Source organism: Crotalus tigris, unplaced genomic scaffold (genome assembly GCF_016545835.1).
Source record: "Crotalus tigris isolate CLP2741 ecotype Arizona unplaced genomic scaffold, ASM1654583v1 scf7180000023830.6690815, whole genome shotgun sequence".
Taxonomy (NCBI): domain Eukaryota; kingdom Metazoa; phylum Chordata; class Lepidosauria; order Squamata; family Viperidae; genus Crotalus; species Crotalus tigris.
Genome location: NW_024100214.1, coordinates 330,634 through 356,911, shown reverse-complemented (window position 1 = coordinate 356,911; position 26,278 = coordinate 330,634). Strand labels below are relative to the sequence as shown.

The 26,278-nt window shown below is 42.4% G+C and overlaps 1 protein-coding gene across 4 annotated transcripts in view; it reads left to right on the top strand.

Moving 5' to 3' along the window:
- The window catches only part of MYOCD (myocardin), a 198,463-nt gene that overhangs the window by 841 nt on the left and 171,344 nt on the right, over positions 1–26,278 (top strand). For 3 of the 4 annotated variants that reach the window (XM_039321984.1, XM_039321972.1, XM_039321983.1), the window contains exon 2: positions 1,295–1,373. In XM_039321984.1, the coding sequence (XP_039177918.1) occupies positions 1,367–1,373 (7 nt within the window). In that variant the 5' untranslated portion in view covers positions 1,295–1,366. Of the gene's footprint in view, positions 1–1,294; positions 1,374–20,587; positions 20,691–26,278 lie in introns of all 4 variants that reach the window. The other variant, XM_039321973.1, reaches the window with a different exon arrangement.

Here is a 26,278-nt window from a genome sequence, read left to right as displayed (position 1 = left end):
GAAAGACAATATGTAGTCCTCCGAATGCTCTTGGTCTGTGCAGGTAGTTACAACCATTAATTTAGTGATTGTTCGAAGTTAAAACAGCACTGAAAAAAGTGACTTAAGACTGATATCACTGTGACATCCCCATAGTCATGTGATCAAAATTGCTTGGCAACTGGCATGTATTTACGAAAGTTGCAGTGTCCCTGGGTCAGGTGATTACCTTTTGCATCCTTCTGACAAGCAAAGTCAACCTGGAAGCCAGTTTCTCTTAACAGCCATGTTACTAACTTAACAACTGCCGTGATTCACTTAACAACTGTGGCAATAACAATCATAAAAATGGAGCAAAATTCACATAACTATTTTGCGTAGCAATGGAACTTTTGGACTCAATTGTGGCTGTAAGTCGAGGACAACCTGTAATACCCACTGTGGATCATTCCTGCTAGTTAGATTTATCTCACTACATGGATTTATACATTGTTTAATCATGGCTTTAAATATTCACTCCAATGACAGAGGGTTGTTTCTTTTATCTCCAACAAATGGCTTCTCAGAACTTCAAGACAGAAAATAGGATATGAGGCCTAGATCATAAGTTTGACTGAACTTGCAAGGCTGTCCTTCCATTCTTTTTTGGATGCTTTACTTGTCTATTTGAAAGAAGGGAGGGGAAGGATGTATGAGAAAAAATCTTGAATTAGGCTATACATAATTCAGTGGAACTGAGCAATCTATCCTGGTAAATAAAGATAATCCCATGGCACCAAAAAAGGGTGTTTTAATTAAACATTTAGATTTGTCTGATTCATAGTAATTTCTTAAACTGTTTTCCACTATTGCCTAGTTTGGCCATCACATGAGTTTTTTATTAATTTTAAAATGCTGATTTTTTTTTCCCACTGAGGAAGCCAGTAGGTAGCTTTTAAAGTATTGCAGACATCATGGTATCAACATGGTTGGCTTTTAGTCCAGTAATGCTTTACAATGATTGAGAACAATTGGAAAGAGTATTCCTTTTACTATATTAATATAAGTTGTGGAGTCTAGAATCCATCTGTATATTCCAGTACTGTACCCATTCTGACAGTGAGCTTTGTCTACAATTTGCAGATCGTGGAAGATGATATAAGAATTTGTACAGTAAAAGTTCATACTGCAGTGACCTAGAAAATGCCAAAGCTAGTAGTTTTGGTGGTTTGTTCCTTTGATCAGAGGTTTCTTAATATAATGCAGTCCTTAAATACTGCTAACGAATTTGTCTATCTGTCTGTCTTGTTTTTCTTTCTTCCTCTGTTCCTTGCAGCACCACTGGGAAGAATCTTAATTTGCACTACTAAAGCAGGTCTTGTTCAGATGAAAAAAATCAGCTGGCAAAATGGCAGGTATGTGGACTGTTATATAATATTGCAGATCCTCAGGGATCCTTCCCATTTCTGCAGCTTAAATTTCTTCCAATCAAACCTAGACCCTCCTAAAGGTTTTGATGAAACAATAATGTGTAAAGTGTTAAATTCTGTGTGAATATTGATGTTGTAGAATCACATTTGAAGGGCTGCAAAAACAAAAGTCTTGGTTTACATCATTACAGGGAAGGAATAGTGATTGTGGCTGAACAGGTTGTTTAGGTCTGCAATACCCTCCACAGGTGTGCTCCTTCAAGAGAGGAAGTTTTGTACTGGAGCCAAACATGAACATGGCGGCAGACAGTTGGTTTCCTGTGATAAGAATAGCTTGGCTGGATCAGATGAGTCTGAGCAGGGCCCAAGTTTTATGTAGATCCTGTGGAAGCTTTATAGAAGTGGAAGGGGGGTGGGGGACTCCCCTCCCCCATTAGTTTTATTGGTTAACTTTTTTGATTGTGGGATAGAAATGTTTCTGCTGTACATCAGTTTTAAAGCATGCATAATAAACTCCTGGAATCTTTATCACAGGATGCAGAATGACAACTTGTTCTGTTCAGCTTACAAAATTCACCATGTTGGCTGGAAATTGTGGGACGTGTTGTCCCAAACATTTCAAGGGCATCAGATTGGTGAATGCTGTTCTCTTGAGTTCATATGCCTAGAAAATGCTCTTTTACATGAAGTATGCATATAGGGTTTTTTACGTCTTGGGGTTTGCGGCATTGAAGTGACACACACTCACGTTGTAACCAGGTTCTTCTTTATTTGATCCACATTACCACTCAGTAACCCAACAGGCTCGCAGGCCTTTTATAGTCTTTCAAACAACCTATCATAAACCTCCTTTATTCGTGCCTTGCGCATGCGCGCAAGGCCGGCGCCAACCAGTCTGGTCCTGGGCAGCTTTTGGGTTGCCTGGGACCTTTTGCAACATTTCTGGGCCTGCTAAGCTGCCTCATCAGGCCTAGGACACAACACCCCTCCCCCCTAGATGAAACACACAATTACAGTTGTTCCTGGCAGGAAAAAAAAATTACCTTGCCCAGCACACAGGCAAAATATCTTTATAAAATAATAAAGTTAACTTAAAAAACCATTTTCCAAATTATAATTAATGTGCTTATGCTCTACCAAGTGTAGATCCCCATTACCCAGTTATAGGCCAGCAAGGTTACTTTGTGATGACCAAAACCTCACATAATCTCCCAGGTGCTTGGGAAAGGCCTTAGCCCTTTGCGACCTACCTATGCCTGGCTTGTCAGCTCACCTGCCCGGCTAGGCAGACCAGGACTTTTACTTAATGGTGCCTGGCCTACTGGCCCATCTGGTGGACACGATAGACCAGGACTTTGATGCTCATATATGACAGGTGCCCCAGTTGCGGCAGGCTGGCTGAGTCTTCGGACTCTGGCCAGGTTCCCTTGGAGGGGAGAAAATCCCCAAGCCCAATGGTGGAGCGGAGGTCTCCCCTTCTACCATGGAATGCTCCTGGGAACTTAGTCCCTCGAGCCCGCGACCAGTGTCGGACGTGACCTGCATTGCAGCTGTGCCCCAATAGTTCCAGTCGCCTGTGTAGGTGGCTGAGATGCCAGAGTCAGGAGCTGCCTCTATGGCAAACCCCCTATCCGGAGGATTCCTGTTTGGTGCTCTTGCGGATTCGCAGGCCACTCCCCAGGATGACTTCCTGTTCTGAGCACTTGCTGATGCGCAGGCCACCACCCCCCCAGGTAACTCCCTGTTCGGAGCAATAGCCGAATTGTGAGAATGCCCTTGCTCCTCCACTGGGGCATCAACAGCAACCTGTGGAAGTCCCCAGGCACAGGAAGACTGGTTCCCAGGATTTTGACCTGAAGTGTGACCTTGTTCCTGGGCCCCCTCCCCCCTGAGAGCAGAGCCAGGAGCAGAAACGTCAAGGGACAACCACCAGCGCAGTTGGTCAATCTGACGCTGAAGGACGTGGCCGTCTCCCAAGGTCACTTCGTTTGATAATGGCCCTGATATTTTGCAGACAATAGCTGTGACCCAGAGATGTCCAGGACCATAATTCCTTGCCCAGACCGGCTCGCCCACCTGAAGCCTCCTAGGTGCCCGCGGCTGTGACACCTGTGAAGCCACCCGGTCTGGGTGCAGTCTGTCCAACTTTGTGATGAGGCGGCGACCCCAGTGGAGTTCAGCTGGGCTCTTTCCAGTGGCAGTGCATGGTGTAGTGTGGTGTGCAAGAAGAAAATCTGCTAACCTGTGATGCCAGCTACCGTGTGTGATTCTTTTGAGTGCATCTTTGGTGGTGCACCCCATCCGTTCAGCTTGCCCATTGGTGGAAGGGTGGAAAGGAGCTGACATTGCGTGCCGGATCAAGTTGGCCTGAAGGAAAGCCTGGAACTCAAAAGAAGTAAATTGGGGACCGTTGTCAGAAATGAGGACATCAGGGAGTCCATGGTTAGCGAAGATTCCGCTCAACACCTGGATGGTCCTGGCAGTAGTAGTGGAGGAGACAGGTACAACCTCTAGCCACTTGGAATGACTATCCAGCAGGATGAGGAAGAATTGTCCCTGAAAGGGCCCAGCGTAATCTAGATGTACCCTTGACCAAGGGGTTTGTGTCTCTTCCCACCTGTGATTGTTGGCACACCTGACACCCATGCACCTGGGCCTCAATAGCTTTATCAAGCCCAGGCCACCAAAGATGGCTGCGTGCAAGCACTTTCATGAGCACAATGCCCGGATGTCCCTCATGCAGAGAGGACAAGACTCTAGATCTCAGCCTCTATTTGCTTGAGACGTAATCTGCTGAGGCCGTTTGCATGACCCATCTCTTTTCCCGGTTTGTGGATGAGTGTATAATCATATGCTGACAGGAAAATTGACCATCTCAGCATACCTGGGGCAATAATGTGTGGTGTCTGTTTGTTGGTAGTAAACAACCCCAGCAGAGGTTGTGGTCTGTGTAGACCGTGAAGTGGTGGCCATATAAAAAATCATGGAATTTCTTTATGCCAGCCACTATGGCCAAGGCTTCTCTGTCAATCTGAGCATAATTCTGCTCTGCAGACGACAGAGTCCTTGAATAGTAGGCTACAGGGACTTGTGTCCCATCAGCCTTCAGGTGGCTAAGTACTGCTCCCACCCCATAAGGAGATGCATCGCATGTGATGCACACAGGCAGTTGCTCATTGAAATGTGCTAATACAGCACTTGAAGAGAGCAAGGCTTTAACCTCATTGAAACTCCTGTCATGGACTTTAGTCCATTGCCATGGAGCCTGCTTGTCTAAGAGACGGTGTAACGGCTCTGCCATAGTAGCCTTATGTGGGAGAAATGCATGGTAAAAATTTAAGAGCCCCAAGAAAGCTTGCAGCTCACTTTTGGATGTGAGCCTTGGGGTCTGCTGAATCGCTTGAAGCTTAGATTCAGCAGGGTGGATGCCTTGAGCATCAATCCTGAAGCCTAAGAAGTCAGTGGAAACGACTTCTATTTTGCATTTGTCTTGCTTTAATTTAAGGCCTGCTTGGCGGAAACGCAATAAGACAGCCCTTAATCTTTCTGCAAGATTTTGAGATGACTCCCCAGCAATGAAGACGTCATCGAAGTAGGGACAGACCCCAGGAATACCACGAAGTGTGCGTTCCATGACACTTTGAAATATGCCAGCGGCTACATTACCCCCAAACTGCAGTCTTTTAACCTTAGAGGCCCCTCTATGTGTTACAATTGTTTGGGCCTCTGCAGTTACCTCATCAACAGGTAGCTGTTGATAGGCCTGTGCCAAATCAAGTTTTGCAAAAAGGCGCCCCCCTTTGAGGGAGGCCAGAATGGTCTGCTGTTAATCTTGGAGTTAATCTATGCTAATTTGGGCGCTGACTGCTGATGGAGAGGTGCTCGGGGTTTTTTGTTCCTTTTTGGGCTGGGTGATAGTCTCTTTTGCATAGTCTATAGATATTGTTAATGTCCATGTATCTATTGATTTTTATAGATGTTGTTTTTATAAATGATTCTATAATCATTGATTACTCAGACCAGGTTGTGCTTTCCAGAACACTGTGGGTCTTCACTCCTGAGATAGATCACCAGCTTTATGTTGAAGCCCAATTTGAAAAGAGAATTACATTGATCTGTTTCAAAACAGATTAATTTTTGGAGGCTTTGCAAAGTCACTAGTGGATACCCACCTATAAGCATATTCCTCTTTATGATCTATTTTAGGATCAGATAAAGGAAGCCTGACATGTTAGTTGTCCCAACAGGTATTTTAAATATGTATTCTCAGCTTGTGATACCATAAGCACTGAAAGACACAGCTCTCTTTAGCTACTTTCTGGTACGTTATTGGAGGAAATGTCTGAATATATGCTTTGGAACCATGAATTATAAAGTTTGTCAGAATAAATAGACAGGGCTGACAGCACAAAATAATGGACACTAAGTGGATATGGGTAAGTGCCTTATTACCAGTGTTTGGTGATTAGCTGATTAGAAAGCTAAGAAGCGTGAGTCCTGGCTAGCATTTGGATGGGTGTAATCTGGGAATTTCAGAGCTGTTAAATAGATTGGGAAGTTGAAGAAAGTGCCCTGGAAGAAAGCAATTGCACAGTTCCGTATCACTGCCAAGAAAACAACATGGATGTCATCATTGGTATTAAAAGTTTGAATCAAGGGATGTTTATCTTTTAATTCATACTCTGGGTGTTAGGAAGATCTGAATAACCTTCTTAGTGGATGTTCCCACAGTAATATTTTCAATTTTAAAATAAAATTATCTCCTGGATTTTAGATTCTTAACTCAATGCAGCCATATTTGTGTTCATAATTTAATGCAACAGCTCTATTATAAATAGTCAAGAGTTGAGGCAAACAAAGATGTTTTCGGCATGAGTTTAAAAAGCAACAGAATTAGTTTCTAGGAAAAGCATTCAGAGATTGAGTACAATAGAACGAACCTCCCCATGGGACCACTTCCATTCCCCAATGCCTTTGAGCTTTTTGCAAGCCATGCATTGAGCCATTAGTTAGTCCCCTGCTGCCAATTTCACCCAGCTCTCTTGTCTCTGTTTTTGTGCCTATAAGAATAACTGAAAGATTCTGCAAAGAGTCAAAACAGCCAAGATCAATCCCAGCTGCATTTGAAAGTAGCATTGGCATACTTGGAGTGCATTTCTCAATTTGTATGCAAAACATGTGAGTAGTTGTGATGAAGGATGGGCTATGAAAGCAGAAAGGCACATTTCTCCTTGAAAGATCTATGAACAGAAAGCAGTATGTAATTATGAGATATATATATATATATATATATATATATATATATATATATATATATATATATATATATATATATATATAATAAAATATAAAAATGAACACTAGGGTAATAAAAACTAAAGAAGTTTTTAATGGGTTAAAACTATAAAAGTTTTAAAAAGCGCCAAGCTTTCGCCGTCACCTGCCGGCATCCTCAGGGCTGGCGTGCCAGAGAATGAGAAGGTCTTTTTATAGGCGTGCCGAGGTTTGCACTCGGCTCCTTGATCTTGTTATGGGGCCTGATTGGTTCAGCCGTGTGTAGTTGGCCTGCGCTTTTTTTCTCTTCTTAGTTGTATTTTTATCCTCGTCCGTCTCCAGTTCTCCCAACCTCAGATTAGCTGAATGGCAATTCCAGTTATTTCGGTTGCTTTCATGTTCCGATCTCCCCTCAGGCTTGGGTGGTGGTGGACGTTCCAAGTTCCTTTCTCCGCCCCGTTCTGTCCGGTTGCTACTTTTAGAGTCCCATATATTTCCGGTCTCAATGCTTTCGGTTTTAATATGTTTATCATCCTGGTAATCCCGTAAATTGTTACGAGTCTGGTATAGCGTGGGGGGGTATTCCGCATGGTGGAGGGGTCGTCTCTTGTTCGTTGTCATGCCCAGCTGTCTCGCACGTGTCTTACTCCGAGTGCTCAATCCTGGGGGTGTGTGCATAGTCATCGGGGCGCGTCCCTCCTGGTTACCGTGTTCTTCCTTAGTTCTCCCCTTTTTTACCTTGTTGGAAGCGCTCGCGTATGTTCTATGGGAGTCCTCAGGATCGTCAGGTAGGGGGTATGACAGCTCGATCTCTCGCCCCCTGCCGCTCTCCGACTTTCCTTCCTCCTCTCCAACGGTATGTAGGGGTTCATCATCAACCACCTCCCGTGGTTTGTCCTCATAGGAGCTGATCGTTCCAGCTACATGGGGAGGTTTTCTCCTCCTTTCCCGACCAGCTGCGATGTTTCTTTTGGTGTGTGGGCAGGCCATTGCGTTTGGTGATTCCTCCGCATTTCCACCTGCCGTATCTTCCCTCATCTCCTCTTTGTAGCCGGGGGTCCGGACCTTGGTTCCTGTCCCTCCCCTGATCTTCTGGGATTGCGGCAGTCCCGCGGGGATGGTCAAGGTGCCTCGCGTTTGCTTCCTTTCTTTCGAATTGCACCTGGTTCGTTGGGCGGTGCGGGTGCTACCCAGATTGTTATCAAGCCGTCGGGGGTGTTGCCGCCGATTATTGGCACTCCATGATCTTAAGGCTAAATAGGATGGGCATAGGTCAATGTGCCTATTAATAGACTTACTGTCTGAGAGCCATGCCTCTCTAAGAAGGCGGCCCCCTTTGGTGTTATCATTTGCCAATACACTGACGTCACTAAAGTTAAACTTATGGCCTAGATCCACCATATGGGCCCATATTTGGGAGTGACAGTCTCTCCTTCTCACTGCTAATTCGTGCTCATGGACCCTGGTCTTAATGCGTTTAGCAGTCTCCCCAGTATAATTACATTGGCAGTCCGTACAGTCAATCCTATAGACGGCTGCTGATCTTTCGGTGCTGGGGAGCGGGTCCTTAGGGCGCATTATGGCCGCTCGCAGTGTTTGGTTGGGTCTATGGGCCACCTGTATTTTGTGTGGTGCCAGGATCCTAGCTGTGGCTTCCGATACGTTATGGATATAGGGGAGGGCAATACGTGTGGTGGCTTGAGGCACGGATTCTTGAGATGCAGGGTTACTCCGGAGTCCAGGTGGTCTCCTGAACTGATTAATGATTTTAACCGGGTAGCCGTTGCCTCTACATGTTCGGAAGAGGTGGTTTCTCTCTTCTTTTTTGGCTTTGACGGTGCTGCAGTGTGTCTCCACTCGTTTGAATAGCGTCCTGACACAACTGGCTTTATGGGCCATCGGGTGATTACTCCTAAAGTGGAGAATCCTCTCTGTACACGTTGGTTTTCGGTATACCCTGGTAGCTAGACATCCATCCACCTGGCGCTGCACTAGTACATCCAAAAATGCTAGACTGCCCTGATCTTCTTCCTCCATGGTGAATTGGATGTCCGGGTATACCGAATTCAGGATGCCCATAAATTCAGTTTTGTGTCTTTTCTTAATGACCGCAAACGTATCGTCCACATAGCGGGCCCAAAATTTTGGTTGGTATTGGGCCATCGCTATGTGTTCCAGCTGCTGGAGTACCATCTCTGCAACCACACTAGAGATCGGCGACCCCATAGGTGTTCCTTTAATTTGCTCATATATAACCCCCTGGAAGGTGAAGTAGGTGTTAAGACATATTTCCATGAGCTTTACCAAGTCCTCCGTTTGAAGGGAGTCCTGGTGTTGCCCATGGTCTCCTTGGTTAAGCCGGTCTCTTAGGACCTCAACCACAAGTTTCTGCGGGATGGACGTAAATAAAGAAACTACGTCAAAGGAGACCATGAGCTCATCCTCTTCTACCTTCAGGGTTTTTATTCTATTGAGGAATTCTTCTGCCGATCTTACGGTGGTGTCGCTGTTACTTGCCAAGTGGCCGATGCGAACGCTCAGCCACTTGGCAAGTTCAGAGATGGGGGTACCCCTAAATGCTACAATGGGGCGGAGGGGGACATTGGGCTTATGTATCTTAGGTAAGCCATAGAATCTAGCGAGTGCTGAGTCACCAGGGCGGATCCTTCTCAGCACTTCTTCCCCCATCCTCCCCTTACGTTTGAGGTCATCAAGGAGCTTGTTAGTACGGTTTCTCAAAGTGGTGGAGGGATCTTTACTAACCACTCTATAGGCAGCACCGTCTTGGAGTAAATCCAATGCCTTTCTTACGTATGCCTCTTTGTCTAAAACGACAGTTGCCCTCCCCTTATCGGCTGGGAGGATGACAATGGTGTCATCTTTTCTAAGTTGGCTTAAAGCCACCCTTTCCTCTGCCGATAAAACTTGTTGGCGTCTGTGGCTCATAATTAGGCTCGTGACCTGTTGCCTGATTACATTCTTGGTTTCCTCTCCTATCCCAGTATGGTGTAGGGCGGGCTCTAATGCCGCCACAAAGTCCAGTGTATCCGCATCATTAAGGTTGTGTCCTGCATCTCGTTGCAGTAGGGATAACTGTGGCTGGCTTAACACCCTTGAAGATAGGTTGTGCACCACCCCAGGTAAATTGTTATTACAAGACTCACGTAATGAATTCAGCCTTTTAAGGAATGTTCTTGTCATGTGTTGAGTCGTCCGGGCCATGACTTGCCGAATATGCTGGTTTAGCATATTGAAATGCTGATGGTTTAATTCTGTATTACAGGAGTCTCGATAGCCTTGGATGTCTCTCTTTAAATTGCCTATTCTTCTGTGTTGGTCATTAATTAACGCATATAGTGTGCGTCGTTGGAATTGACGGGCGGCCTGCCAGCATTCCAAGGAGTCTACCGTTGGTTTTCTTCTTAACGAGTTTGGTGTTAGGTTCTCCTTGATACAGCGGTGGAGGAACGCCAGCTTGCAATAATTAGTTGAGATACGCCGTGCTGCCCTTTCCCATTTTCTGGCTCTGAGCAAGACTGCTCTACTATATTCACGATTAAAAAGGTTAAAAATGTGAACCCTAGGGATATTCATAATAAAATATAAAAATGAACACTAGGGTAATAAAAACTAAAGAAGTTTTTAATGGGTTAAAACTATAAAAGTTTTAAAAAGCGCCAAGCTTTCGCCGTCACCTGCCGGCATCCTCAGGGCTGGCGTGCCAGAGAATGAGAAGGTCTTTTTATAGGCGTGCCGAGGTTTGCACTCGGCTCCTTGATCTTGTTATGGGGCCTGATTGGTTCAGCCGTGTGTAGTTGGCCTGCGCTTTTTTTCTCTTCTTAGTTGTATTTTTATCCTCGTCCGTCTCCAGTTCTCCCAACCTCAGATTAGCTGAATGGCAATTCCAGTTATTTCGGTTGCTTTCATGTTCCGATCTCCCCTCAGGCTTGGGTGGTGGTGGACGTTCCAAGTTCCTTTCTCCACCCCGTTCTGTCCGGTTGCTACTTTTAGGGTCCCATATATTTCCGGTCTCAATGCTTTCGGTTTTAATATGTTTATCATCCTGGTAATCCCGTAAATTGTTACGAGTCTGGTATAGCGTGGGGGTATTCCGCATGGTGGATATGCCCAGCTGTCTCGCACGGTCCGAGTGCTCAATCCTGGGGGTGTGTGCACAGTCATCGGGGCGCGTCCCTCCTGGTTACCGTGTTCTTCCTTAGTTCTCCCCTTTTTTACCTTGTTGGAAGCGCTCGCGTATGTTCTATGTATACCCGGACATCCAATTCACCATGGAGGAAGAAGATCAGGGCAGTCTAGCATTTTTGGATGTACTAGTGCAGCGCCAGGTGGATGGATGTCTAGCTACCAGGGTATACTGAAAACCAACGTGTACAGAGAGGATTCTCCACTTTAGGAGTAATCACCCGATGGCCCATAAAGCCAGTTGTGTCAGGACGCTATTCAAACGAGTGGAGACACACTGCAGCACCGTCAAAGCCAAAAAAGAAGAGAGAAACCACCTCTTCCGAACATGTAGAGGCAACGGCTACCCGGTTAAAATCATTAATCAGTTCAGGAGACCACCTGGACTCCGGAGTAACCCTGCATCTCAAGAATCCGTGCCTCAAGCCACCACACGTATTGCCCTCCCCTATATCCATAACGTATCGGAAGCCACAGCTAGGATCCTGGCACCACACAAAATACAGGTGGCCCATAGACCCAACCAAACACTGCGAGCGGCCATAATGCGCCCTAAGGACCCGCTCCCCAGCACCGAAAGATCAGCAGCCGTCTATAGGATTGACTGTACGGACTGCCAATGTAATTATACTGGGGAGACTGCTAAACGCATTAAGACCAGGGTCCATGAGCACGAATTAGCAGTGAGAAGGAGAGACTGTCACTCCCAAATATGGGCCCATATGGTGGATCTAGGCCATAAGTTTAACTTTAGTGACGTCAGTGTATTGGCAAATGATAACACCAAAGGGGGCCGCCTTCTTAGAGAGGCATGGCTCTCAGACAGTAAGTCTATTAATAGGCACATTGACCTATGCCCATCCTATTTAGCCTTAAGATCATGGAGTGCCAATAATCGGCGGCAACACCCCCGACGGTTTGATAACAATCTGGGTAGCACCCGCACCGCCCAACGAACCAGGTGCAATTCGAAAGAAAGGAAGCAAACGCGAGGCACCTTGACCATCCCCGCGGGACTGCCGCAATCCCAGAAGATCAGGGGAGGGACAGGAACCAAGGTCCGGACCCCCGGCTACAAAGAGGAGATGAGGGAAGATACGGCAGGTGGAAATGCGGAGGAATCACCAAACGCAATGGCCTGCCCACACACCAAAAGAAACATCGCAGCTGGTCGGGAAAGGAGGAGAAAACCTCCCCATGTAGCTGGAACGATCAGCTCCTATGAGGACAAACCACGGGAGGTGGTTGATGATGAACCCCTGCATACCGTTGGAGAGGAGGAAGGAAAGTCGGAGAGCGGCAGGGGGCGAGAGATCGAGCTGTCATACCCCCTACCTGACGATCCTGAGGACTCCAATAGAACATACGCGAGCGCTTCCAACAAGGTAAAAAAGGGGAGAACTAAGGAAGAACACGGTAACCAGGAGGGACGCGCCCCGATGACTGTGCACACACCCCCAGGATTGAGCACTCGGAGTAAGACACGTGCGAGACAGCTGGGCATGACAACGAACAAGAGACGACCCCTCCACCATGCGGAATACCCCCCACGCTATACCAGACTCGTAACAATTTACGGGATTACCAGGATGATAAACATATTAAAACCGAAAGCATTGAGACCGGAAATATATGGGACTCTAAAAGTAGCAACCGGACAGAACGGGGCGGAGAAAGGAACTTGGAACGTCCACCACCACCCAAGCCTGAGGGGAGATCGGAACATGAAAGCAACTGAAATAACTGGAATTGCCATTCAGCTAATCTGAGGTTGGGAGAACTGGAGACGGACGAGGATAAAAATACAACTAAGAAGAGAAAAAAAGCGCAGGCCAACTACACACGGCTGAACCAATCAGGCCCCATAACAAGATCCAGGAGCCGAGTGCAAACCTCGACACGCCTATAAAAAGACCTTCTCATTCTCTGGCACGCCAGCCCTGAGGATGCCGGCAGGTGACGGCGAAAGCTTGGCGCTTTTTAAAACTTTTATAGTTTTAACCCATTAAAAACTTCTTTAGGTTTTATTACCCTAGTGTTCATTTTTATATTTTATTATGAATATCCCTAGGGTTCACATTTTTAACCTTTTTAATCGTGAATATATATATATATATATATATATATATATATATATATATATATATATATACACACACACACACACACACACACACACACACACACAAACACACACATACATATACATATATATATATATGTAGGTCTTTGGTTGTTCGGGTTTTCTCCCGCGTAAAATTGGAAGTGTCTTGGCGACGTTTCGACGAAGTCACATTCATCATCTTCAGGCTGGTGTTTTCAGCTTCGTGCTTTGAGCAGCAATGTGTGGTCTTAGCTGTTTCTTCCTTTTAACTGCCAGTGGGGGTATGAACTGATTGGGTGGGAGCTTGGCTGTGTTCTGATTGGGTGGAGGTGTGTTCTGAATGGTTAGGGGCTTGGCTGTGCTCTGATTGGCTGGGGGAGTGTTCTGTTTGGTTGTGCTCAGGTTAGTCTGAGTTGCAGAGGGGTTTAAGATTTTGGGGTTAGGGAGTCGTTTGTCAATAAGGGCAGGTTTCCAAATGGCTGGTAGGCGGGAGGTATCATCTCGCTTGTTCATGCTGTGTGGGCGTTTTTCTATCTCGATGGCTTCTCTGATTATTCTGTTATTAAAATGTTCACTTTTGGCAATGGTTCTGGTATTTTTAAAGTCAATTTCATGTCCTGTGGCTTTAAGGTGTTGGACCAGGGAAGATGTTGGTTCCTCTTTTTTGACTGAGTTCTTATGTTCTTCAATGCGTGCACTTATTCTTCTGTTGGTTTGTCCGATGTATGTGGTGGGACAAGTGGTGCATGGGATTTCGTATACTCCTTGATTTTCTAATTCAATTTTATCTTTGGGGTTTCTAAGGATGGTGGATATTTTTCTGTTTGTGCAACTCCGAAGACTACAAGAACGCCAGAAACAAATCCCTCCTCCCTCACAGCCACACATGAAACAAACAGTGCATAACATCTCAGATGGGATCCTCACCAAAGCCGAAACCAATGTCCTTTCCAAAGGATTCAACTTTGCAGTCGCTCCCAAACACATCCCCACTGAAACCATTATATGTGGAGTTGAAACCAGCCTGACCAAAATCAACCCCGACGACGCTAACAGAAATCAGACTCAAATCACCAACATCCTCTGCACCAGCAAGCCACCCAAAAGCAACTTACCCAAAGAGGAACAGACAGCACTACGTAACCTGAAAAGAGACACCAGCATAATAATCCTACCAGCAGACAAGGGCAACGCCACGGTGGTTATGAACACATCTGACTACCAAACCAAATTAACCAACCTACTCCAAGACTCCACATACAAACCCCTAAATACAGATCCCACCACCTACCTGGAAAAAACCACCAGATCCAAAATAAAAGCCTCCCCCATTAGCGAAGAGATCCAGCAAAGAATCATTCCCAGAGAGAAATCATCCAGATGCCCCAAACTCTATGGTCTCCCCAAGATACACAAAGAAGGAACCCCACTCAGACCTATAGTCAGCTCCATAGGCTCACCTCTACAAAACCTAGCCAAATTTCTCGCCAAACAACTACAGCCCTATGCAGAATCCATCACCTCACACGTAAAAAACTCATTCCAGTTTATAGAGATCATAAAGAAACAAAACTTACAGCCCAGCGACCTACTAGTGAGCTTCGATGTCATATCCCTCTTCACCCAAGTGCCTATCAAAGAAGCCTTGACAGCTATTCAAAACAAATATAACCCCCCCAAACACATCTTAGATCTGACCAACCACTGCCTATCCAACACATACTTCATCTATAATGGACAAAAATACAAACAAACAGAAGGAGCACCCATGGGATCACCCCTCTCACCTGTCATTGCCAACCTCTACATGGAACACTTTGAAACCCAAGCTCTAGAAAAATCGGATCACAAACCCAAACTCTGGCTCAGATACGTAGACGACACCTTCATAATCTGGCCACATGGGAAAGAAAAACTGGACAACTTCCTCACACACCTCAACAGCCTACACCCCAAAATACAGTTCACCATGGAAACAGAAGCTAACAACCAACTTCCCTTCCTGGATGTCTTAGTCTACAAGAAATCCAATGGCTCCCTAGGACACACCATCTACCAGAAGAAAACACACACAAACCGCTATCTGCACGCTCTCTCACACCACCACCCAGCACAGATCAACTCTGTAGCCAAGACACTCATCTCCAGAACAAAACGCTTAGCTGACGAACAACACCTAAAACCCGAACTACACACTCTCACCAATGTACTAACATCCAATGGATTCCATAGAAATAAGATTACAAACCTAATCCAAAAAGAAACCCCCATTAAAATCCAAGACAAAGAACAAGAAAACGGCAAAGCCCTCCTCCCATACATAAAAGGCACCACAGACAGAATCAGTAAGATCCTCCATAAACACAACATCAAAACAGCATTCATATATATAATAAAAACATATATATATAATAAAAACATATATATATGTTTTCTGAGGTTTTCGCGGGTGTTTGTATGTAGGTCTTTGGTTATTCGGGTTTTCTCCCGCGTAAAATTGGAAGTGTCTTGGCGACGTTTCGACGAATGGGACTTCATCGAAATGTCCCCAAGACACTTCCAATTTTACGCGGGAGAAAACCTGAATAACCAAAGACCTACACACACACACACACACACACACACACACACACACATATATATATATATAGAGAGAGTTTTTGCATTTGTAGTAAAAGCAACTTATCTCAGCCTTGTTCTTGTATCTTCTGTGGCTAAGCTCATAATGCACGGTTGCATTACTAAAGAGAGATTTATTGTCATAACTAGATTGAAGCTTTCATGAATAGATTGTATGATGCAACAAGGTAAATCTGAAATTAATGTATCAACAATCAAGATATTTGTATTTGTCAGAGAAGATGGAGTGAGTGGCCACAAAGTTATACATAAAAAGGAGCAACCATATATATTTGGGTATTTTGGTAGCATATGCTTACTGAAGATAGGATAATCAGGAAATTTTAAGGCATGAAAATGATGATAGAAAGGTAGTGGGTGCCATGTATTCCACTACAAGGAATTAATGGTTATACCCCCCCACACACTGCTGTATAAAGTTCTTCAGTGCTCTTTAAAAAGTCCAATGCAATTGGAAAAGGGTATTTATGAAGGGTACTTATGCATGGTAAACCCATAAGAGAACAGGTCTAGAATAAATGGGTATCACATACGTGTACATTTAATACAAAAAATAGTAAATGGGTTGAAAGGAAGATGGAGAAAGTGATGACTGGATGGGTTTGATGAGCTCTTCAAAAACAGAGAGGTGAGAAAGTTAAAGAACAAAAGATAGCATATACAGACATAGCAGAGATGAGGATGATTTGAATGAATAGGAAACTATGAAGAGTATTGAGCAGTGTTGGAATAAACACATTTTAGCTGTGGTTCCTTTTTGTTTGTTTTTGCTTGGTATTTCTGACTGCTTTTCGGTGATCTGCATAGTCTTGTTTACTCTGAAAGGAATAGTATGGTGGGTGGATATGCATGTAGTTATATGCCAAATGTCCCCCTAAACTCATAAAGATTTAGATGTCTCAAAGATGCTCTTTCAAAAAGGTAACTGTATCTATCCTTCCATCCCCCCCCCCCAGTCATCACAACTGATGACGCTTCTTGGATGAGAAGGAAAATGTCTTCTTCTTCCTCAAGTAAAAAACAGCCCAGTTGCCTTTTTGAAAACGCACCTTTGAGACAGCTATGACCTGGAGGACAGAGAATCTCCATAGATTTAAAGATTTAGAGTTCTCATTATGCAGCGTTCCTGCACTCCAGGGTCACATGTGATCCTGGACCACAGACTTTTGATTTTCCTGAAGAAAATGTACACTGGAGATGAGAACAATAACAAAATTTAAGGTGTGAGGATACATATGAGCCCATTTTATATCTATAGACTTGACAGTACTCAGTTCCTGCTGCTAAATGCCAATGCTGTGCAGAAGCAACCCAAAACATTCACAACAGATCAACAATGGGAAAATCATGGTTTTTGGGTTAATTTCAAAAGCAATCTATTCAGATTTCTGGTCAGATCAACCTGAAAAGGGTAGCCACCATTTATAGCTCTCTTCAGTTTTCCAAAATAAAACTGTCTGCCTTTAGTATAACATCAGAACTGTTCGGACTCCTTAAATTTAGCTATTTTAATTTTCGGCTCTGTTAATCTTCTGACAAATACCTGGGTGAGTGTAGTTTCCAAGTTAGGAAATCTTTGTCAATATTTTAACATTTCCTTCAGGGCTGCCTATTTCCTTGCCTCTCTTTGAAACCCTGGACCATCTTTCAGAGAAACCTATACTTTCCAAAAGTAGAAATTGCTTGAGCAGGAGAGAAATAGGAAGAGCAAGCCTATCGCCTTTCTGGCAGAAGTCCTAAACATGCATGCCAGTTATCTAAACTGCAGTGCTTATTCATGGAACAGGAGTCTCAGCTTAATGAAAATCCCTCAATAGATGAAAGCATGAGTAATAACGAAGCTGGCATCAAACTGTTTAAAGAAGAAATAAGCAGCTGAGGTTGGGTTCTTAGAGAGCTGCCCTTTATCTCTTTTATAGACGTCCCAAATGCAAAAGGAGAGAATATAAAAATCATTTCTTAATGCTTGTTCCTGCAATACTTTAAGCAAGTACTGAAGTCAGTGATCCCAAAGACTGGATCAGCCATGGATTAAGAATGTGTCTATCTGGGAACTGCAGCCAAAAGATTAAGGCAAGGCCCTTTATAGGATCCAGAAGTAATAAGAATGATTCTGAACATATCCTTTCCAGAGCTTTGCTTAGCAATGGAAATTTTGGTGCCCACTGTGTTCCTAAGTCAAGGACTGCTTACACACAATAAAATAAATGGATGAATTGTGAACTACAAATTTGGCAATATTGTTAAATCCCAATCACTCATTTTGCTAACATTTTATTTGTAAAACCAGCAGACATAACAAATTTGGGTTAAAAGTTGACTTTTAGTTCCCTGACCTAAAGAAAGAGAAATGAATGGATTGTAAGTTAGCGTCAGCAAAAGAAGTATGTTCTTCCGATGCTTCATCCTTACCAGTATCAAGTGTATGGGTTTGTAAACGCAAGTTGGGTTATGAAGAGCTCATTAGCTTGAGACATCCAGATCAAAGAGCTTCTGCCTATGAGCCATTACCTCACTCCCACAAGCTCACCCAGGCATATCGCCAAATCAGATTCATCTAAACAGGAATGGGTAGCAAATCATCTGTGCTCACTCTCCATTAGGTCTCCAGATTGCTAAATATGAAATGCAAGCAACCATCGTCTGGAGCAGCTTAGATAATGCATGCATGTAGAAGAATAAATGCGGAATCATTTCTGGGTTCTGGAACATATCTGAATTCTCCTCTGGGCTACATCCTGTAGCATTCAGAATATAGTATAGTTTAACTTTCAAAATATTATGGAATTTCCCGGGCTTTTTTTTTTTTTTTTTGCAGCAAGTGCAATTACCAGGATTGTGCTTATATTTCTAGAAAATTGCTCAGTGTGCATCTTCTGGGCTTATTTATTTTTATCTATTTATCAAATGTATACTCCACCATCTTGCCTAAGTGATTTTGGGTGGTTTACAAATAGCAACAGCAATAGCATTTATGTACCACTCCACAATGCTTTACAGCCATCTCTAAACTGTTTACAGTGTCAGCATATTGCCCCTAACCATCTGAGTCCTCATTTTACTGACCTCATAAGGATAGAAGACCGAGTCAACTTTGAGCCCCATCAGGCTGTGGGCAGAATTAGTCTGCAATACTGCATTCTAACCACTGCACTACCAGGGATCATTACAAATAAAAACTTGAAGCCATATATAAGAGACATAGATAAAAACAAAGTTAAAAATAGGAGTAAAAACAAGCTAAAAAGCTGAGGCACCTTCAGGCCACCAACCAGCCCCAAGGTTGGATGGTGCTCAGATTCTCATGACACTTGTTAGAGTCAGGTCTTGACACTCTTCCAGAAAGCCAGTAGAGTGGAATCCCACCTTACCTTTGGGGGCAAGATCCTCCATAAGGCAAAGGCAATGGTGGGGAAAATTCTTCCTAGACGCCACCAGTTGAAATTCTTTGATTGGCAGGGTCCAATCTGACTGAGTTAATGTAATTGGGATAAGATGGTTCCTCGGATAACCTGTCCCATTCCATGTAGGATTTTAAAGGTGATAGCCAACACCTTGAGTTGGACCAGAAACAAATTGGCATCTGATGCAGCTCCCGTAGCAGAGATATTATGTGTGGAAACCTAGGAGTGCCCAAAACTGCCCATGCTGCTGCACCAGCTTAACAACAGGAACAACACATTTTTAAAAAAAATTATGGTTGATGACACAGCTGTTTCAAAGAATTGGAGATGGAGGCTATAAAATAAAATGCATGTAGTTTGGGTTTTAGATGGAGGTTATGTTTGCAGTTCAGACCTTTTATTTGAAATCAAATCCATGCACAGCCCTAGAATATATTATTGAATACATCAGTACTCGTAAAGAGGGAAGTGGGACAAAAAGGGACAAATGTCTAAAACCTGGAGCAGGGATTCCTCTGAGTTATGAAAGACGTAACCCATGTTAAAGATTTAGACTGGTTTTAATGTGTAACCTCTCTCACTGGAGAACTCTGCAAATGGGAATTCAAAAACAGGGAGGTATATCAATATTAAAGATAGCCTGCACCAAAGTTAAGAAAACTTTAAGGAAGTCATCACTGATTGCATTGGTAACACACATTCTGGTATAGATGGAATCCCTATCAAGATATGAAGCCAAGTGTGTTCTCCAGTTAAAAAGAAAACTCCATTGCACATTCCCAAGAACATCGGGGAAGATTTGTTCTGAAGTGATATATAGCACATAGTTGAAAGGAAAGGCTTTCTTTAGAATGGTGCTAGCATGGCCATGTACACCGTATTGCAGTAAGCACATCCTGCCCATTGCTTATGCCTCCTACTGCCCAAAATGCACAACTTGAACTTGGCCTGTCAGTGATTCACTAGACCTGTTCAGTATCCATGGCTTATGCCAGTATTTTCCTTGCTCTGTTTGCTCCATGGATCAAAGGTGACAGGAAGAAGAAGGTCTTTCTAACAGTACTGGCAAAGAGACATGGCACATTTTTGCACATGATGGACGCCATGTATCTGACATGGGCAACTTCCAAACTTTGATATTAAGCATAGTTTCTTTTCAACCATTGGAGGGTGCATAAATTCATAGCTACAGCACAAGACAAAAGGGGAAGGGCAGGGAAGAAAAGGGAAAAAAAGGTAGGCTGCTATGATATACATGTCTTGACCTTGATTGTGAGCATGTTATTCAACAGAAACGCCCATAGACTAAACTATAATACTCATAAAGATAGAGCAACACACAGCTGAAATGTGTGGCCAGAAATTTTTTTTTCCCCTTTCTGTCAGGTTTGCAGCACTAAGTTGTCTGACAGGATATGAGAGTTGGATTGTATTTATACTGTTCGCGTTTGTTATATAATTAAAGGCCTGCAGAGTAAAGTGAAAGAATTGCCAAGGGGGGAGGGGCCCTGACATCAGATGAAGCTGTTTTTGCAAACTCCAACATGCGTTGCTTCCTTCTTTTTTTTTCAAAGTGAAAGAGAGCAAGCATGCATTCAGGAATAGAGAAGTGCAGTTCAAGCCTATGGCTGTACCTCAGAAGTTAAGTCCCACTATGTTTATGGAGATAATTTTCAAGTAAGTATGTCTATGATTACAACATTTGTAGCACTTTTTTTTGTAGCGGTGGATGAAATTATTCTGTATTTTGCATTAATTTCTGGTTAGCCCAACACACAAGGCATATTGTGGTTTGGCTTAGCATGTGGTCTAAACCTAAACCATGGGTCATATTATAATTAAGATACGCTTTATAGTAACACCTTGGTTTTATTTAGATTAATTTAATTTGTCTGAACCTAATATAATCCCAGTTTATGGCTCAACAACCATTAGTCCAATACTGTTTTATTCTCTTACTATGGGCACTTGCGGTAGATGAAATATGGACTCTAGGAACAGGTAGGGGATTCTTCTCGTAGGTCAGCATCTGCAGGGCATCTTTTTTTTTTTCCATTGAGAAAAAAACCCCAAAAGAGTTTGTTAGCTACCAGAAACACTTGAGGGTTATTGGTTAAAGAAAAGAACTGGTAAACTGTAGCCAGTTCTGGGGTTTGTCCTATGATCTTCATTGGATAAGAACCTTATTCATAGTTATTGAATAGCAACCGATTTTTAAGTGTTAGTAAATACTAATTGATAGTAATTGCATATTGTCAGTGAAAATAATGATTTTGTTGTGTCAAATGTGACAATGAAATGGATGAATTTTGATTTAACAGATTGCTGTTACTGATATCTTGGTACATTTTAGATTGTTCAATGATCTGGTAGACATCAGGTCTCTACAAATTCTACCCATGATAGTTCTGGTCAGTTTCTTCCTCTTTTGCTATTGTACTGCTGAACACTGAGGAGAGAAATAGAAAGATTGCTGACTATCAATAGACTTTCAGGACTAGTTGCTGGGAAGCAGGAATGGAAAGGTTCTGTTGCATTTGCATCTTCTCATCTAGTTATGTGGTTGAGAATGACCTGCTATATGCAGTTGGATTGAGTAAGATTCTTGCCTTCATGGTGACACTACTGTAAGATGTTGGGTTTTTTTACCTTGGGCACTGGAGGAGATGGAACAAAAGAACCTGGAACTACATGGACATCCAAGGGTATTTTTGGAACCTCAAAGAATCCGTTCTAATAATGGAACTTGTTAGGATATAGACGTGTCTGTTCCAGCACAAATGTGCCAACGAAGAACGCACTTCTGGTGAAAATGTTTCCGTTGCAAGTCTTGCTCCCTATTGAGAAAAGCCAATACCCTTCATTCTGTCAAATGGCACTTAACTGCTGCCATTTCTCTGGAAGAACGAACATTTGTGTTATATTTTCCAATAGCAAAAACTGGGGTCACCAGGGTGTCTGCTGTTTCTAGCCAAAACCAGATGGGGTTTTCCTATAAACAAGTGCACACAGAATATTTATACAGGCAGTGGCACCTGACGCCTTAGCACTCAGGACATTCTATTGAGTAGCCACTCATACTATAAGTCACGGCCGTGCATTAAGTAAATATTTTAATATAGCCATGTCACTGTTTATTATGGAATGGCGTGGGCCCAAATGCTTGCCTAATGCTTGGTTAAAAAGTCAGTTTACACCATCCTTTACAGTGAATCAAAGAATGCATAAACGGGACTCTTTTGTTACTCAGAGCTCTGTTTACTTTACTTTTCTGTAAACCTTTCGAAACACTTGCTTATAAGAGCTGATAGAACCCAGATTTTCCCCTGTACCAAAGGTGTCCTTGATGTCAGTAAGGTACCACACAGAGTAATCAATGGACTTTCCACTGAATAAGCACCAGTCTTCTCCTCTGCCCCTCCACAGCTTTGTTTAGAAAACAGAGCAAAAGGAAAGAATGAAGACGAGCTGAAGTCAGAGAGCTAAAAAAGAATAGCAGCAAGGTATTGGCCATGACAGCTGCAAGTGCCATGGCAGAAGCAGGCTGGTGCTGGGGATGGCTAGTTTGCAAATAAATTCTCTTACTGTGATGCCTGCAGGTGGCTGCTTGAATCTGGTGTTGATTATTGAACATTTTGGAAATGTGTGATGAATACAGAGACAGAGTGCATTTTCAAGTTGGCAGCATGCTATGTAAACCACTATAGCATCAGTTCTAAACATATATTTTGTATTGTAAAAAATTCTTCACTGAGTGGAGTTTTCTGCAAAATCAGTGGACTTGCTTAGTTTTTTTTTTATGCAATAACAGTTAGTTCTGAATGCTCCAGGGAAATCTAGCAGATAGAGCAAAAAGTTATCCTGAAGTCTTAAGGCATTCTTGCAGATGCTGTCCAGTTGTCTCTCTAGTTACATTGGTGTAGATATGTTTGCAAATAAATAACCCTATATCATCAGTATGCACATTTCTTTAGTTTAAACAAGAAGTAGAATATGAATATGAAGTCGGAATGGAGGGATTCATTATTGATTACTGTTTGTCTTTAATGTTAGGAGGTTGGTGCAAAGTGAAATATGGAAAATCTATTTGAAGTTTCTAATTGCAAATATAAAGGTGGTTTTAATTCTGCCTACCTCTTTCTGAACTGGACTGTTCAAAACTATAAATATTCATGGTATGAATGCACCATGAATCTGTTTAAAAGGATTAACCTTACCCCAGCTTTGACTCCTTGGTAAGAGATTATACGGAATTATGTGGAGCTTTCCCCCCCACCTCCAGATTAGAAGGACATTCTTATCCAGAAATTATATTTGTGCTTTTAGGAATGTTTAATCTTGATATTTAATATTTTATTTGGCTTCCTTGACTTTTCTTCATTTTTTCCCCAGATTCATGGTTTTGATTCTACAGGGAGTTAAGTTTATATAATCAGAAAAGTTTAACAATTTTATGTTTTCCAAATTTTATACTATTCTCTTATGCATGGGCCTGCTTTAAGAGATACTTTTGAAGTATTTCATTTACTCCTGAAATACAGTGGCCAGAAACTGGTTTTGCTTCAGATCACATGTAAATCTATAATTACTGGATTAATATTTGTTTGAAGCTTGAGATTGTTTTGAGATGTCATAATCATTTACAGTTCTATGATATGTAATTAATAAATAGTGTACAGTATTTGTGTGAGTAATCATCTTGCTATTAGGTTAAAAAGTTGTACAGAGTTTAAAACAATGATTTTTTTTAAAGAAATACTGATTCTCTGTCTCTGTCTCTGTCTCTCTCTCTCCATAGAAATGTCCCTTTCATAAGGGGAAATATTTCTTTTTCCACCTTGAAATACTTTTATTGACATTATGAGATATGTATCAATCTCCTTCCTAAACAAAAGCAGGAAATTATGTCAACATATTTCAGCAATGCATAAAAACATACATTTTCATTCTGTAGCAACTGAACAAGTCGGAAGCGAAGGGTGGAACTGTAACAACCACAGAATGATTTCAAGGAAGCCATAATTGTATATAGGTGGCATCCAAAAAATCTATAATGAATGTATAAACAATATACATTTTGCATTTTAATATATTCAGGAAATTGCAAGCATTCCCATATTTACCATTTGAAATATTAGCATATGCATTTACCCATAGATTCAGGTGCTTTAATTGCACAACCTGTGGATGCTGAAACCACATTTTAGCCTAGCATATTGGGTAAACCTAGGCTTTTTGCTTAATTTATGCATTAGTGGCTCTATATGATTATCATGATAATTGAACAATCTTCTCAATTTATAATTTACAATTTTATTCAATTTTCTTGGCTTGCATAAATTAACTAACATGGTTTGGAATCTTTCTTCTTCTTCTTCTTCTTCTTCTTCTTCTTCTTCTTCTTCTTCTTCTTCTTCTTCTTCTTCTTCTTCTTCTTTCTTCTTCTTCTTCTTCTTCTTCTTCTTCTTCTTCTTCTTCTTCTTCTTCTTCTTCTTCTTCTTCTTCTTCTTCTTCTTCTTCTTCTTCTTCTTCTTTTCCTCCTCCTCCTCCTCCTCCTCCTCCTCCTCCTTCTGAATCCAAACCCAGCAACTGGAATTAGCAGGGTGCAATTACATGTCAGCTTGCCTGGGTGTAAATTTAACTGGTCATTGTGGTCATTATTTTTTGAGCAAAGATGTATCATTTCATGCTGCAAACTGTACTTCGGGTTTATGCCCAGTCATCTTTCTTTGCCCATAGTCTAGATGTCACAACAGCTGTGTCATAGGACATATGCTCCTATGAGCAAAATGCAGTTTCAGCCAAAATCTCATTGTAAATATCAGTCCAGGCATGGAAACTTAGGAAAAAAAGGTGGCTAAACATGAACGATGTTTCAGAGAAGGGATGTAGGCTTGGAAGCAGATCAAGCAAGAAGTCTGACAGCTTGAATGAGAAATGTATGTAGCAATGGCAGAAACATCTAATTTCAGAACCAGGGTGGTCATTTACAGTAGGTAGCAGTGCTTACTCCCCTTTAAGTTTAACTGTTCTTTTACATGGAACTCAGTGTACTCATCGAATAGATTGCATTTGGCTTCTCTGAACATCTGCTTCTGTGGCTGAAGCTGCAGGTCTGTGTACCATTTGAAAACATGGGTTCTGCAGCTGATAAGAATCACAAAAATTTACTCTTCTATGGGGGTTATTAAAGTAGCTGACAGTTCACTTTTATCATCTTCCGATATTAATGGTAGCAGTAAAAGTCAGCAATGCATTATCCATATCTTGCTTTAGAAATATTTATGAAATTACTGAGGAGACCCAGTAATTATGTGTCTGCACTCTGGAACACCAGAGGAGAGATCTTGACCTTCTCCTTTGTGATGACCCCTTGGGTATTGAAGAAGGCTATTATACTTAACCCCAATCTCCTATTTTCAAGGCTAAACATTTCCTATTGCTTCAGCCTATTGGGGAATTAATTTCTAGTCCCTTAATTTAAAAACTATATTTCCTTTGAGAGATGATAAATTGCACTTGCCTTGTTTTGTAGTCACATCGTGGTGGTATTTCTTACTGCAGTCAACCATTATCCTTTTCTTGCATCTGTTTATTTTTCTAGTCGATATCATTTTGAGTTTTTATTTCTCTCTTCTAGTATATCACTCCAAAATGCTGCTACAAGCTCAATGTATGTTCCATGTTAGAGGGGAAATGAGCTGTCTCATTGAATTCTACTGGCAAATTCCTATTCTCCCTGTGAGCTTGTTCCTTATGACATGCCTAATATTTCCCTTAATAGCCTCTGGTTAACAGGAAACAAACATTCATTACTCACAATGGGCAGGTAGCAGTTTTCAGAGCATATCCCTTGCAGGAAGCAGCTATTGAGAAAAAGAGTTTTTCACCTTCACAATTTAATTTAATTTATTCAGTTTAGTCACTGCCCGACTCTAGGCAGTGTACAGTGAAGCCAAGCAGAATAAAGATAGAATGTAATAATTATAAAAGGTATAAGATACAAATAAAAATAAGAATTGATGACAAATCTGGGTACCCAGGCCACATCCTCAAACAATCCAGAGGGGATCCCAGCCACCTTAACCCAAGACCTGGAAAAACAACCAGTCTTTAAAGCTTTTTATAATGCAGTTGTAACAGAACATATAGTTTCTCTTGTCACTCTTTTCTATTCTGTTTTCTTCCCACTATTAAGCTCCACTGGCAAATTCTTATTTGTCCTCTAGATTTGTTGGATTACACAGATGGTTCTTAAATGCTAA